Below are 14153 nucleotides of genomic sequence, written 5' to 3'. Positions count from 1 at the left end.
TCGTCATCGCACCGAGTTCATTGCACCCGACGTGCCGTTTTATAATTACTTTGTTGATGAGTTTTGGGTTTATTAATTGGAACGAGTTTCGATATTGGTTGAAAACCGGCAAACGATTTTAATTCGAATAGTTTGGTTTTGGTTTTTTTTTGCACGGTTTTTATTGTAAATCTCCAAAAACATATTGTTGCTTTGCATCGAAAGCAAATAGACTTATGTAGGTATTTTCGTAATGTCATTGTGTTTAAGTATTCCAGCGCGATCAGTGAAGTGTATATATATAGATTAAAATTTCTAACGAGTAGGTCTATTTCGTGATAGACTCTTTGATTGCGGTACGCCAGTTAGACTACCAAACATGTACCATTCAACCAGCTTTGGTGTTGAGGAAGAGATAACCCCTAAATCTCAGCCCCTGATTTGATATTGGGTAAAAAACGGGTCACGTTAACTTTGATGGTTTACCAATGCTGGTATGCTGGTAGTGTCTTGGCCAACGATTAATATACTTCTAGATCGGACTTGTGAAATCTCACGGTTATCGTCTACATACCGAATGTAAATATTTTTGCATACACAATAAAAAAAGGCGTTTTTTACTATGTATTTTTTTTTTTATTATTATTAGCTGATGTTTATCGATGATGGGTAGCTCCTACCTACCTAATGAAACGGTCGTTGTTGTTGCTGTTGTTTTCGCAACACCGATTGTACCGCCTACAACAGGCCTTCGACCGTGAGTGAAGCGTGACAGCCGCGTACATAACATAGGTCAGTACACTCGGCTCGGATGTAGCATAATAATATTATGTACATTTTGCAACGACGATGATGAACGATGATAATAATAATTGTATATTATTCGGTACCTCCGTTTAATCCAATAATAATGATATAGGTAATCGTTACGGGGCAAACGTGATGAGTGATGGCGATGATCTAGTGATGGACTTGATTCGGTAGTTGCGCGTGTGCTTTCGTTTTCATTGTACGGTTTAATTGGTTTTACCACCGTGTGTAATATACCAAAACAATAGACAGGTATATTACAATACCTGTATATATAATATGCGACTGACTGTGCGCGGATTACCTAAACACCGTTTGGATGTAGTTTTTTTCCACAATTTTTTTTTCATTTTCCACCGCGATAGGTAATTGTTTTCCCCTCTCTCTCTCTCTCTCTCTCTGGATTTATAAGCCAACGCTACAGCTGCTGTACTGCGACGTGTGATGATGTACAATGTACTCCATTTACCGCCGGCGTGTGTTCAGACATCGGCGCGATAGTGATGTCATTATTGTGAAAGTTCAAAAGGCAAAAAAAAATACCTTCCGAAACGGTTTCGGTCCAGTGGGCGATCTCCGGACGAAGGCGTGTAATTTTCGCGCAAAACAAAGCGTAGGAGGAATCGTCGTGGCCGGACTTGGCTTGGCGGTTTATCCTGTTCATTCGAAATCGGTTGCCAGTGCGATTCCAGCGTGTATGGCGAACATGGCCGGCTCATCGTTGTGGTGCGTTTTGGCGCTCGGCGCCGTCTTTGTCGCCGCTCAACAGGGCAACGTCTCGACCGCACACACCGTAGACGAATTCGTCCGGTAAGTAATCACTTAATAAAAACTTCAAAAAACTTCCCGAGATCTTTCCATAGCATAAGTATACTATATTTTATCACCGATACACGCCACATGCACGTCGACGATGACTTGGATAATAATATCATAATCATTACACCTTACTATTCTCCATACCTTACCTATTGTAGATACTTATCACGGCTTGCGTGCAAATTTTAGTAGCCAGAAATTCATAATAGTCTCCTCTATACGTCATGTACAATGTGATGTATGACATTACGGTTGTCGAGCATTGTTTCTGTATTTAAATAAAAAAAAAAATTCAATTGTGATATTTGTGCACTATACCATCGATATATAGGATTGATATGGTATAGCTGTCGACTAGATGTGTTAAAAAACGTTATTTTATAAATAAATCCCTAAGATAAAGGTATCACGTTATTATACTCTCACACATAAACTCTAAGATGTGTATCATGAACACTTAAAATTTTCTATATTTCCGCGTCGCCAGAATTTGTGTTTTTTTTTTCCAAATGAGAACCCAACTTTGTATTATAAATTTGGATGAATCAATTTTTTTTTTTTGCCAACTTGACACATCAAACACATCTACACCGAAAATTTCCTCAAAGCGATTGTGATTAAATATTTTTTTGAATATTGAAAATGTTGTGTTTGCTGCTTGATGTCTTTGGAGTCTAAAATTTACATTAGGTTTTAGACTGGACGGTGACATATTAAGATAGAGTAAATTAGACAGCAAACAAACGGGTGCTGTTTAGAATAATAGTAAAAAAAGTTATTACCTTATTAATAGCATAAGATTCCATTTGGAAAGCACAAAGAGATAAAAAAAAACTTAAATGGGAATCCAACCATAGCAGGAATTAAAATATTCTTGTGAAATATTACACGATTGAGTTGATGCGATTGGCGGTCACTGTTTGTATTAATTAAAATTTTGTAAGAATGTACAAGTTATATAAGACAATTGTTTGAATAACATTTATTAATGTGCTGAAACATGGCATAAAGGCGGCCCGATGCCTTTTAACCGAACTCCCACGATATTAAATGTCCCACGACGTATCCGGGACTTTCTTTTGTAGGTGGTCCGCTCGACGTCTCTAATCGTTTGGATTAAAATAATTTATAATCTCTCTCTTTCGCTGTCTATTACATTTTTGTTTTTTTTACTATCGTTTATTTTTTATAATATGTATAGGTATATAATTTTTATACAAGAATTTTTTATGATCATGTGGGGGGTTACTATTATACAAAGATGAGTGATTTTTTTTTTGTTTTGTTCTAGTTCACTGATGGATATGATAAACTCGGCTATAAGCACCGACGCCAGATATGCTCAATTTTCTACGGCCAACGCCGTAGCCGACAATTCCATTTCACGACCCAACCAAAGACCGTTGGAGTCGCAATCCTTTCAACCGGGTGGTCGGCCGCTGAAATTTTTGGATTACCTTCAGGGCCTGCAGAACCTCCAGAACCAACCTTATGCGCCAACCGATTTCGCACAACCCGGGTTCGCTCCCAACGGTCGACCTTATCCGCCGCCAGACTTTGCACAGAACGGCGGTGGACCTGTACCGGGATTCGCTCCACAACCCGGTGGACCGTTCCCACCGCTAGGCCGACCCCCTTATCCGCCGCCACAACAGCAACACGGTCGACCTCCGCCGTATCCCTATCCCTATCCGAACCGACCGGGACAATACCCTCAGTCGAATTCCGTCTTGCAGGCGTTGGCTTCGATATCGCAACACGACGACCTTAGGTGCGTGCCGAGGTTGCTGTGTGAAGTTTCGTCGGGCACGAGGTCTTCCAACTACTACAGACCGAGTTACCAACAGCAACAGGGCCAGTCGTCCATACCGTTCCTCACCAGAGACGCTCTGATCACGTGAGTGCGCAGTTATTTACAGATAAAAAAAGCCAGTACAGAGGGGTGGTCGAGGAACAGTGGGGAGGGTTGGGTCACAGAACTGAATTTAACCGAAAGTGATCAAATCACTGATATACATGTATTGTCTATAATGCCTTTGAAATTGTATTTTTAGTTTAAGTATGGATACGATTGGGGTAGGTCTATAATGCCATATAGGTTCCTTATATTTTAACAGTACAATGAAATAATATGTTTCAGAAATCCGTCGACTTTTGGTTCAATTCAACCATAGCAACCTACCTATTAATTTACTGCGGTCAAAGTGTAATTTTTCCCATTCTGTTTGGTTTTTCTTTAATAAATAAAAAGTTTGACTAAAGGCAAAAAGAATATGTTATAGCCCCGCACTAAATCTATCTTCAGTCTAATTTTCAGGTTAAAAATTTACTAGGAAAAGAGAAACAAAGAAAAAGTATTCACCCTTATTCTAGGGGAAAGGGTTTTGTGTGTTTTTTTAAATAATTTTTTATAGGCACTTTCTGATGAATATTCAGTACAAATTTTGAGTTAATTAGACTATTTAAATTAATGTGTTTTTTTCAACTTTGAAGAGAAAAGAGGTGGACTTTTTACAATTTTTGGCCTTATAAAATACCTTTCATGTACGATTTCTGATCCAAAGAGTTGCTATACACGAAGACATCGGTTAGGTTAGTTCGGGAGATCGAAAAAATAAAAAAACAATACCTAATAATTCTCGACGGTGACGAAACGCCGACCGTATTTCAATCAACGTCGAGCACAAATGGTTTATTTTATACAATAATATTCCTATTCCTTTTGCTATAAATCACTGGAGCATTGACTGGGGCGGCCGGTGCTGTTATATAGATAAGAAATGAAAAATTGTCTTCGACACGCGAAAACGTGCTTGTTGCTCGGTTCTAAGTACCGAACGGGGAGGGTCACACGGCGGGTAAACATTTTGGCCGGGCTTAAATCGAAATTAACTTGTTTCGACTACCGCTTACCGCCACCCCTCCCCGCCACCGTACGATATTTATTGCCGTATGACTTGAAAATGAACAAAAAAAACAAAAACCGCGGTACGATGAAATAAACATTTTTTGCCGACAGATTAACGACATCGCCGCGATGATTCCCCCAGAGAACCCTTTCATTGATCATTCCTGGAATAAGCTGTTTTCTGTGTACAGAAGATTTACGGTCGCGATTTTTTATTTCAGTTTTGTTTTATAATTCATCCGATAAACGGTGTTTGACTGCACTCGGCGACGCTATACATTTTAAAAGGATCTTGATTTTTTTTTTGTTGTTGTACAAGCAGATGAAATAGTTGCACATGCACTTTGTCATATTTTCAAAAACGTCGCTTACCTACTTAACTCTAAAGCGGCGACTGGACTCAGACTATACCTACTTGAAATTTAGACACAGTTTTGACATTCCTTAAATTCTTAGTATGATTGCTGTAAACGGTATGTAAAAAAATAAGAATATTATATTTTTCCTTAGTTGACACGCAACGGCGCCAGATATTTATTTTAAAATAAGGCACATACAAAATAAAATTTTTAAAAAATTCTATTACTTATCTAATTATTATTGTAGGTGACACACTACACTGGGGTGACGTAGAAATTTGATTTGGGCGCCTGTCACAATTGCCAACCAAAAATAATCTTTAGCTAGTATACCGGCTCATATATATATATATATATTATATTTTGTAGATTATTATTATCATGGTTAATAGGGTAAAGCGTGTCGGTAAATATTTTCATACACACAGTACAGTAATAAGGATACGTTTCTGACATCTGTCATGACGATTGTGCGTGACAAAAACGTGTCACGCATTGTTTATAAACACCAAAGTGTACATATTATATACTATTAATATTATGTACAGTAGTAAGGCAGTAATATGATGGTTTTTCTCCGGCCGGTAGCCGATGAGCTGTAAACGTTAAGTCATTCTGACATTGTTTTTTGTAGGTAATAATATCGTGTGGCACACATGTTCTGCGTGGGTCTTGCGAGAGAGTTGGCGCGTACAAAGCGATTGCGGCTTTCGTTTATTTTTTATTTCGATGACTTTTCACCGTAGATATCTAAATCCTTGTGCGTTTGTCGTTCTGCACAGGTTGCTGACGGTGTTGAACTTCGTGGACGACTCGCCCCTGCTGATGTTCGGCCGGGCCGCGCTTCTGGGCTACAACTCCCGCAACGATCCCCGGTCGTGCCTGGCCGCGTACCCCACGTGCCCGCGGGACCCGGACCGGCTGATCGACTATCTGAACAACCACAACGGCGGGTTCTTCAGGTTCTTCAACCAGCAGATACCGCAGTACGCGCCGCAATACGCGCAACAGTACAACGCCTACAAGACGCGGGCCGACAAGGAGCTGCGGCCGCGGATCCTCAGCGGTCAGCCCAGCCAGTACTACGAGGTGCCGTCCGCCTACGACCTGCCCCTGCAGTCGGCCACCAACAAGCCGGCCGTGTTCCCGGACTACATCAACGGCGGCACGTACGCCAACAGCTACGTATCCCAGTTCAAGTTCCCGTCCAACCACAGGCGGGGCAAGAAGCTGACGGAGCCGGCCAAAATGATTTTCCCCGACCGGACCGGCACGGGCGGTCTGCGAGCCGACCTGGACCAGTACGGCAACTACAAGGGGGCCTACTACGACGCGGAGACCGTCAAGTTCCAAGACCAAGGCCACGGCGCGTCGTCCAACAAGATGAAGTTTCCCGACGAGTTCGAAGTGGGCAACCGCACGCCCTACAGCAAGAAGCACAAGCTCAAGTTTCCCAGCCAGGACCAGCGCGTGTAAACGCAATATCTGTACACCTACCCTCCCCCCCCAGACCTAGGTAGGTACCTATTTTTTAAATACAACACCCCCCCGTTTAAAATAATGCCCACCCGTGACCTAATTTATTGTATTAATAATTTTAAGACATTATAATATTTCTTTTTCCCCCTAGAAATAATGAGTCGGACGGCGCACCGCGTGATCACACAAAAACTCACACACATTGTTTTTATTTTTTGTTTCAATTACAACGCTCATTGTATATAATTTATTTTTTCTCTTTAATTTCTATATATTTACATATTCGTTTCCGTGTACAAAGCTTATAACTTATTAACGTACAATAATTATCGCTGTGTTTTATATATATATATATATAAATGTTTATGAATTATATACACCGTTAATTATTGTTACATTATAATATATATTATTGTTGTTGTATTAAAAAACCTGTGGTAACTGAAAAAACCTTGCAGACAATAGACCATACGTGCTTGCATACACAATGGTACCTAATGCAGGCATCACTGTTGAGGTATTTAAACATTGCGCACAAAAATTGTATGCAGTTGGCAACAGATGTGTACATAAACCGACTGAGTCAACGGTAATCCAAAAAAAAAACAATAAAAAAAAACTAGTAGTTTTGTTATTTTGATTCGATTGCGGATTATTGCGGTAGTAGGTACGTTTTTAATTTTTTTGTTAATGTTCAAATAACAATTATTTTACTGTTATAATAGACTAGATTGGGTACGGTCGTTTCGTTTACAATATTTTCACTTTCTTCATCATTTGCATGACTTGGAGGCCTGGAAACGGACAACCCGGATAGAAGTTATGGCAACCGGTACTGTCCACGCCGTTGATCAGTTGTCCCATGTGGGCGGCAAAGTGATACTTGGACGTTACTTCGGCCGTGGTCGATATCGTGGTATCTCTGTAAAACACGGTCGGATGAATTTCAATTATAAACAAATATATTATATGCTTGCAAAAAAATTATGACTATTGAAAAAAAAAAATTGCCCGTTTTCATTTGTACCTACATTTGTTCCCACCCAACATAATATCATTGGTGTATATTTTTTTATCGTTTTTACTACAAAATAATAATATTACTAACAAAAATCTGCTAAATTATTATTGTACCGAAATCGACTTAACGGTCGGATGAACAGACGGAACTGTTTATAATAATAATATGATCAAAAGCGAAAACAACCCCCAAGATTAAACAAAAAAAAAAAAAATCAGATTTGATTTCTGTATTAGACTTATAATGTTTATGATGAGTGGTTGTTTTTTTTTTTTGAGTATGTATATAATATAAAAATCATAAATAACCGTATACCAAAAGCTAACGTCTGTCGTGAGGCAAAAAAATAAAAACCGAATACGAACTTAAACTGCTCGCGTGTAATTCTCTCTTTTGTCAGGGCTGTATGTATATATTACAATAATATGGAAAAGTGAAGTTTAATTTTGCTCGGCGATACGATCTCGTGTACGCTTGATCTTTTCTTCGCTCAAATCCCCAAAGTGTATAATATTCCCTCCTCGGCCAAATCGTCCCCACACAGTAGGTATTATACAACGCGTCCGGGATTACTGCGTTAAAGATCTCCGAGCACACATACTATATTATTATTATGATATACTAGGAAACCGAAAAAAATAATCTTTTGAATATGCATAAAAACTCTTTAACTTCATTTTTTTCCCTCCATTTTACCAAATATTATTATTATTATTGTAGTTGTTATTATTGCATAGCATGTAAGGGTTGGGCTGCGGGATCAGAGCGATTACCGAGGCCTACTGTGTATGCGTTTTCCCCGCAGTGTTAAACCCTATTGGAAAAAATAATCTTTTTTTATTTATACCCAAGAGCGGATGCGAAGCATAGGCGCGGAAAAAGTGCTCATCGATAACGCGAATCGTTAAAATATAAATAAATAAATAATGGCGAAACGAAATAATGTTTTTATTTTTTGTGCATACACGGAGTCTCATTGGAGCTTGACAAAAATATAATTTATCTTATACCTATAACATCTATATGAGTATTAAATTGTTAAAGAGGTATTGTTGAACAACAACGGAAAACAAATTTGAACCTTAATATGTAATTGCATCAATTATTTTAATGGGATCAAAATAGTATGAGTTTGATTCTCCTGTAGACTGACCGTATAATGAATAATATTATATTGGAAAAATTACTGCTCAATAGACCTAGAAATTTTTTTTTTTTTTTGGATATGGGGTTGTTGTGTAGCTCAGTTGATTACACACAGGAACAAATATACAGTTGGATCAACTAAAATGATGTCACTAAACAACAATAATTGCTGGCATTATTTAAGTATAAAAAAAATATACTTTATAATAGTCTATATGCCTTAACATGATGATACTATCACAGAATAACCAGAAGGGAAACCTGGGACGCTGGACGGGACTGATAAGTAAAAAATGGCAGTCGGCGGCGGCCCATAAGAACCCGTGTAATTTCTTGTAATTTTTTCCTTCTGGTTATTCTGTGATATACTATAATGATAATAATATAGTAACGATGATAATAATAATATTATAAGGTATGCGCAGCGGCGGCTATTATTATTATTATAGTTACAGCGCGATTGTCCGCGGACGGCGCCTAGCATTAGTGTACATTTGTCATGCATCGATTGCCCTCCTCCTCACATAATATTATCGTGTCGGGTATCATAAATATTGTTAACCCGACGAGTGTTGGCGGTAACTCGCTTATATTGTGATGTAGTTCATCCAGACCGTGCCCGTATTATACAGAAAAATATATATATTATCATAATATAAAAATAAATACTTTTTAACTTTTTGCGACATTTTTATAAACGTATTATACTCTCTATACATATATATGGAGTTTTTGCGCGTGGGAGGAAGCGATGGCGCGCCACGTCTTGTGTATAAGATTTGCATATTATTCGGAGGAGATGTGGAAAGAATTTTGCAAATAAGCAATTATTATTGTTGTTATTATTGCGAGTGTGTGTTGTGTTGACGTATAATACATATATAATGGAATACGGAGACGTACTCGCCGCCGTGAAAGATTTATTTCTAATTTTTTTCCCTCCTTTTCCAGTCGTAAATAATACACTTTTGGGCTCTGACGATTTATGATTTCCATACCGTTCCCCGTCCGCATGTACACTATAGCCAAATCCGTTCGTCCTAAGTGCTCCAATACGTTTTATGGCCCGTAACTCTTCACAGTATATAGATATATATATTTTATCGTACACTTTTGCACACACACACGATCTGAATATAATATAATAATAGTAATAGTAATATGAAAACGACGTACAAAAGCGCGGTGCCGGTGTTGAGAGGTTGGTTGCGCAAACGGGAGAGATATCATATTATTATTAATATTGTCATTACGGTGTACCATTATCGATAGGTACAATGTTATGTACACGGATAGATGGTATCAGACATTGGCTTGTCGACCCGGAAGGAAATCACTAGCAACTATACATAATAATGTACAATAGAACCGGTTGTAATATTGGGCAATGCATAATTAAAGATTTGCTCCTGAATCGATCGTGATTATGGTACAAACGGCAAAAGATCAGTGCCGCAGCTAGAAATGTATATTTCTTTTTTTTGGGGGGGGGAGGCACTAGTTTTAAAGACTCATTATGATATAACCCGCGTACACTTTTTGTAGTATTGAAAAGCATTAAACGTTAAAACCGTTAAACGCTGAGCGCACCGATCAATTACACTAATCGATTACCGCGCAGCTATATCCATAATCACACGGATTATCATATTATTATTATTAGTCACATTACATAACAGACTTGTTGTCACGGTGTAACGCATAACGTGTGTAGTTATTAAACTATGATGTTGTTTACCTTATGAGTGACAACAGATAAATCTCGGATTCGGTCAACGCGTCTCTGTTGGTGGACGCCGTCAGTTCGCATATGAGTTTGGGCAAACAAGACTCCTTGATCGTGTTGATCAGCTTTGCTCTGTTGGCGTACGATTTGGCTAAACACAATCAAATAACGTTTGTATTAGGTATACAATGTTGTATAATAATCTCATTGGACATCGCCAAATTCTGAAACTGGCACGGACCAAGAATGAAAGTAGTTATTCGGAGTCGGTGTAACCAGTTTTTCGGTTTTGTTGTAACAAAACCGTGAGTACAACGGCTAGTAGTGACTATAAACACGATGATTGCGCAACCGAGTATAATATGCAAATCGCACGGCGACAGAATAACTTATTTTGCCGGGTCTAACAAAAAGGTTAATGGAACGTTAGCCATTCGTGTCAAAAGCGATCATAATTAAATGTTAAAACGATAAATTATTATTATCGTTTTTAGGTATTGCCTATTGGTTTAGATAAGGTCAAACGTGTGACATGTGTGTGCGTTTTATCCAGTTTCGAATATTGTGCGCAGGCATTTAGTTTTTGCTGTTGCGCGGCAGAAAAGTGATTTCCTTGGCGCTCGAAATTCGGGTCATTAGTTTGTTTATGAACATAATCGTTTGGATGTATACGATCCACTAATGATAATAGTTGTCGGATGAAATTGGTCGAATCGAAGGTCCAATGACGTATAGGTTATATATTATTGTAGACCGTGTGGTTAGAGGAGAAAACCAGTACACAAAACACGGTTTGTGTTCTCAAGGTTTTTTTTCCAGATCTCAACGCGACGAATTTTCTCTATCAGCGTTTCAAGGTCACGGCACGATTATTCGATTAATAGCGACAATATTTATTATCTCAGCGGATGCGATCGCGCGCAGGTACTTACCGAACGATTCGATTTCAGGAGCAGTGTCTTGGTCGTCCGCCGCGGTCCTTTGGGTGTTCACGGGACTTGCAATGTCGGTCGGTTTGCCGTATCCAGATTCGTCGAACAGATGCTTGAGTATACCGGCTAGGTCTCCGGTCAACAAGAAGAACAACACTATTAGCAGCGCAAACCGCGCCAACCCAGAGTCCATTGCTGCTGCTGCTGCCCCGGCCTTTGCGGATGAGGTTTATCAATATTGTTCATTTCCCAAACATCCTGCGTGTCACTGTGACGCGAACCGGTCGTTTCACAATATTAATGGTTTTTTTTTTTTTTTAACCGCGGCGTTTGTCCACTCGATACAGAAAGGCTGCCAAAACTGGTGGTGTGTAAAAATACAAAAAATCACTGGCCAAAGAAAACGTACGTTCCGACTGTTGTGCGGTAATGTCGTCGGTTAGGTACCGAACACGGGCAGCAACGCCGGCGTCCTTCGCGCGCTCCGCGCTCTCCCACTCGATCATATGCCTATTACTATGGCCTACTTAACGTAGCCCCCTCCGATCTGCCGGCAGTGATTTAATGTTAAAAAGTGAAAGTTAGGTTGGATAAAAAAACGCACACACAACGACTTAAACCATAATATACATATATATATATATCTAATAGCAGCCGCCAACAGCTCTTATCGCATCGCGTCCGATGTACCTAACCTACCCGTGCGGCAACAGCTGTGCATTGTCTGACGTCTATCGGCTATGTTGGCAAGGGAAAGGGGATTGGATTCTTATTGTTTCCATCACGTCCGATGATTAAGAACATTCCGAACGTTGGGGTTGGGGGGGAATACACGGATTGAAAAAATTAAAAATTGATATACCACCTATGCCTATGCCTTTGGGTCGCAACTGCTTCATATGTGTTGTATTGGTTGAGACTAATGCAATGTACAATTTTTTATTCCCACATAATACACTATCAATATTTACAGTTTATTACAAATTGCGTTAAGCTTTCAAATAATGTACATATTACGGTATTGTAAAAGCAATTAATGTCGTCGTCATTAAAAATTGATAACTGTTGCAATCCGATTTGTAATAATTAGACATAGCTGTTAATTACGCCAATATCCGACTGTAGTAACAATACATGTTTTGTTATTATAATATATTATCGCAACAATAAGGTAATAATATAAAATATGTATTATTAAGCATCTATATACAACCATGGTTATCTGTACCATCTAGATAACCACCTAGGGTTATAATTGTTTTGCTGTATAAGAATATTTTTACAGTAGTTGCTACAACACTTTTTAATATTTTAAGAACATTTCAAAATCGTATTTTGGTAGAAAACGTTTTTTAATATTAACAACAAAAATGGTTTAAAACATTAGAAATTCCCATTCGAACATTTGTGTTGTTAATATTTTATTTTCTGAACAGTTGTTATTATAAAATAAATTGTATTTCGCCGTGTGGAATTTTATTCAATTATATTACTCAACTTGAAATAGTATAATAATTTTATCCAAATATTTTTCACGATTGCACCTGTCGTACACTTTCTTGGACTTGCGGCATTTAGTAATGGAGGTAACGAATAACGAGTCGTGCCTGAAAAACAAATGTCGGTTGCTCCATCTACATACGAGCGCATTGCAAACAAGAGCAAAAATAATATGAGAGCCCCGACGATAGATTTGTGTGTGTACACAATAAATATTGTTAGAACTCTTTTGGAGTGCGGTTTAGACTTTAATGCCGAAGCCACGCGGGCTCATAGAAAATACTGTTCGAGTACATTAGCAAATAACGGGGGAATAGGGCGATTGCGATTTTTAACAAACTACATTGCTATAGTATATATATATATATATATATTTATATCATGGCACTGTTATATAGATACAGCAAATTCTTCTCTCGAATGCCCTTGGGTAACAAACAATTGTTGGCTGCTCGTTGCATAAGTCACATATTATACTCGGTGTACCTACTCGAGTGTGCACGCTCAAAAAAATACAATATATAATCTCCATTTCGCTTTTCTTCTATTCAATTAAAAAACAAACTCCCCTTTTCTCTTCGGCTCGACAACTCGATCCTTCCGCCTTTGTTTTATCGTTTAATTTCCTACGCTGAAGTGATGAAACAACGCATAATAATATATAATAACATTATAACGGGCGCGCCGATTGATTTTGATACTACAATAATATATTATTATTCAGCTTCATATTATTTTTGTTTTGAAATAGTTATTATTATACGTATTATAATACAAAATGGAAAGGAATACTCGAAACTATATCAGAGTGTATTTTGTGTATACGACCACACTAATGTCCTACAATAAAAATTAAAAACAACAAGTTGTGCTGTATTTTCATCAATGCCATATGGTCTAGTGGACATTATATTGTTGTTGTTATTGTTCAGCTAAGTAGACAAAAATTACTGTCAGATTGTGTAATAACATCAATTAAACTCTTCGAAGGGCAATACGTGTCAACATTCACCAATAAAAGACCCTTGAGGGACAAGCTATAAATGATAAAGTCAGCAGGATGATTGGAATAAAAAATGTATAATATAGGATACAACTATATATTATATAAGTGAGAAATCAAAATAACAAGGAACCGCATGCTGTAATGGTGCGCAATATCTTATTATTACTTATATCATACATTTATATATCATTTTATTATCTTATTCACTTTTATACTAGATTTATATTGTTTAATAATATCGTAGGTGTGTTTGGTTGACGATTTTGTGCAAAAAATAATATAAGTGGCTATGCACTTTAACCACTACCCCTAAGGGCCCATAACAAAAGGTGTTGATATACTACCACCGCCCCTCAATGATAATAATTAAATTAACAGAAACCGTTATAGTTTGAAAACGCTAAGATGTGCAAAAAGTATCGAAACCCATGTAAATAATTATTAATTGGTATTTAATTAAATTTTTAT

The 14153-nt window shown here is 38.0% G+C and overlaps 2 protein-coding genes across 3 annotated transcripts; one reads left to right on the top strand and one right to left on the bottom strand.

The window, feature by feature from the left end:
- Positions 1-1244: 1244 nt before the first annotated feature.
- LOC126842836 (uncharacterized) lies at positions 1245-6757 on the top strand. Of its 2 annotated transcripts, XM_050580021.1 has the most exons (4): positions 1245-1599; positions 2900-3505; positions 5658-6391; positions 6506-6757. In XM_050580021.1, exons 1-3 carry the CDS (start codon positions 1487-1489, stop codon positions 6349-6351), a joined length of 1413 nt encoding a protein of 470 aa, XP_050435978.1. In that variant the 5' UTR covers positions 1245-1486; the 3' UTR covers positions 6352-6391; positions 6506-6757. The 2 variants fall into 2 exon arrangements, with proteins under 2 accessions (XP_050435978.1, XP_050435977.1); XM_050580020.1 differs by having other exon boundaries at positions 5658-6757.
- Positions 6758-6964: 207 nt separating this feature from the next.
- Positions 6965-11630, bottom strand: LOC126842849 (uncharacterized). The gene is made up of 3 exons (XM_050580039.1): positions 11180-11630; positions 10260-10398; positions 6965-7276 (listed from the first exon to the last, which is right to left on the bottom strand). Exons 1-3 carry the CDS (start codon positions 11370-11372, stop codon positions 7105-7107), a joined length of 504 nt encoding a protein of 167 aa, XP_050435996.1. The 5' UTR covers positions 11373-11630; the 3' UTR covers positions 6965-7104.
- Positions 11631-14153: the final 2523 nt, after the last annotated feature.

Source organism: Adelges cooleyi, unplaced genomic scaffold, assembly GCF_023614345.1.
Source record: "Adelges cooleyi isolate 19-005CV unplaced genomic scaffold, UGA_ACOO_1.1 ACOO_flye_CR_arks_rails_tigmint_CR_PRNA_574, whole genome shotgun sequence".
NCBI classification, from domain to species: domain Eukaryota; kingdom Metazoa; phylum Arthropoda; class Insecta; order Hemiptera; family Adelgidae; genus Adelges; species Adelges cooleyi.
This window is presented reverse-complemented; position numbering and strand designations above follow the sequence as displayed.

What these genes read in the sequence shown, in the direction of transcription:
- LOC126842836 (XM_050580021.1), top strand. Translation starts at nt 1,487, where the DNA reads ATGGCGAACATGGCCGGCTCATCGTTGTGGTGCGTTTTGGCGCTCGGC. An exon ending in ACCGTAGACGAATTCGTCCG is followed by an intron (nt 1,600 to 2,899) that starts GTAAGTAATCAC and finishes GTTTTGTTCTAG; the next exon opens with TTCACTGATGGATATGATAA. An exon ending in ACCAGAGACGCTCTGATCAC is followed by an intron (nt 3,506 to 5,657) that starts GTGAGTGCGCAG and finishes CGTTCTGCACAG; the next exon opens with GTTGCTGACGGTGTTGAACT.
- LOC126842849 (XM_050580039.1), bottom strand. Translation starts at nt 11,372, where the DNA reads ATGGACTCTGGGTTGGCGCGGTTTGCGCTGCTAATAGTGTTGTTCTTC. An exon ending in TCCTGAAATCGAATCGTTCG is followed by an intron (nt 10,399 to 11,179) that starts GTAAGTACCTGC and finishes GATTGTGTTTAG; the next exon opens with CCAAATCGTACGCCAACAGA. An exon ending in TATCTGTTGTCACTCATAAG is followed by an intron (nt 7,277 to 10,259) that starts GTAAACAACATC and finishes CGTGTTTTACAG; the next exon opens with AGATACCACGATATCGACCA.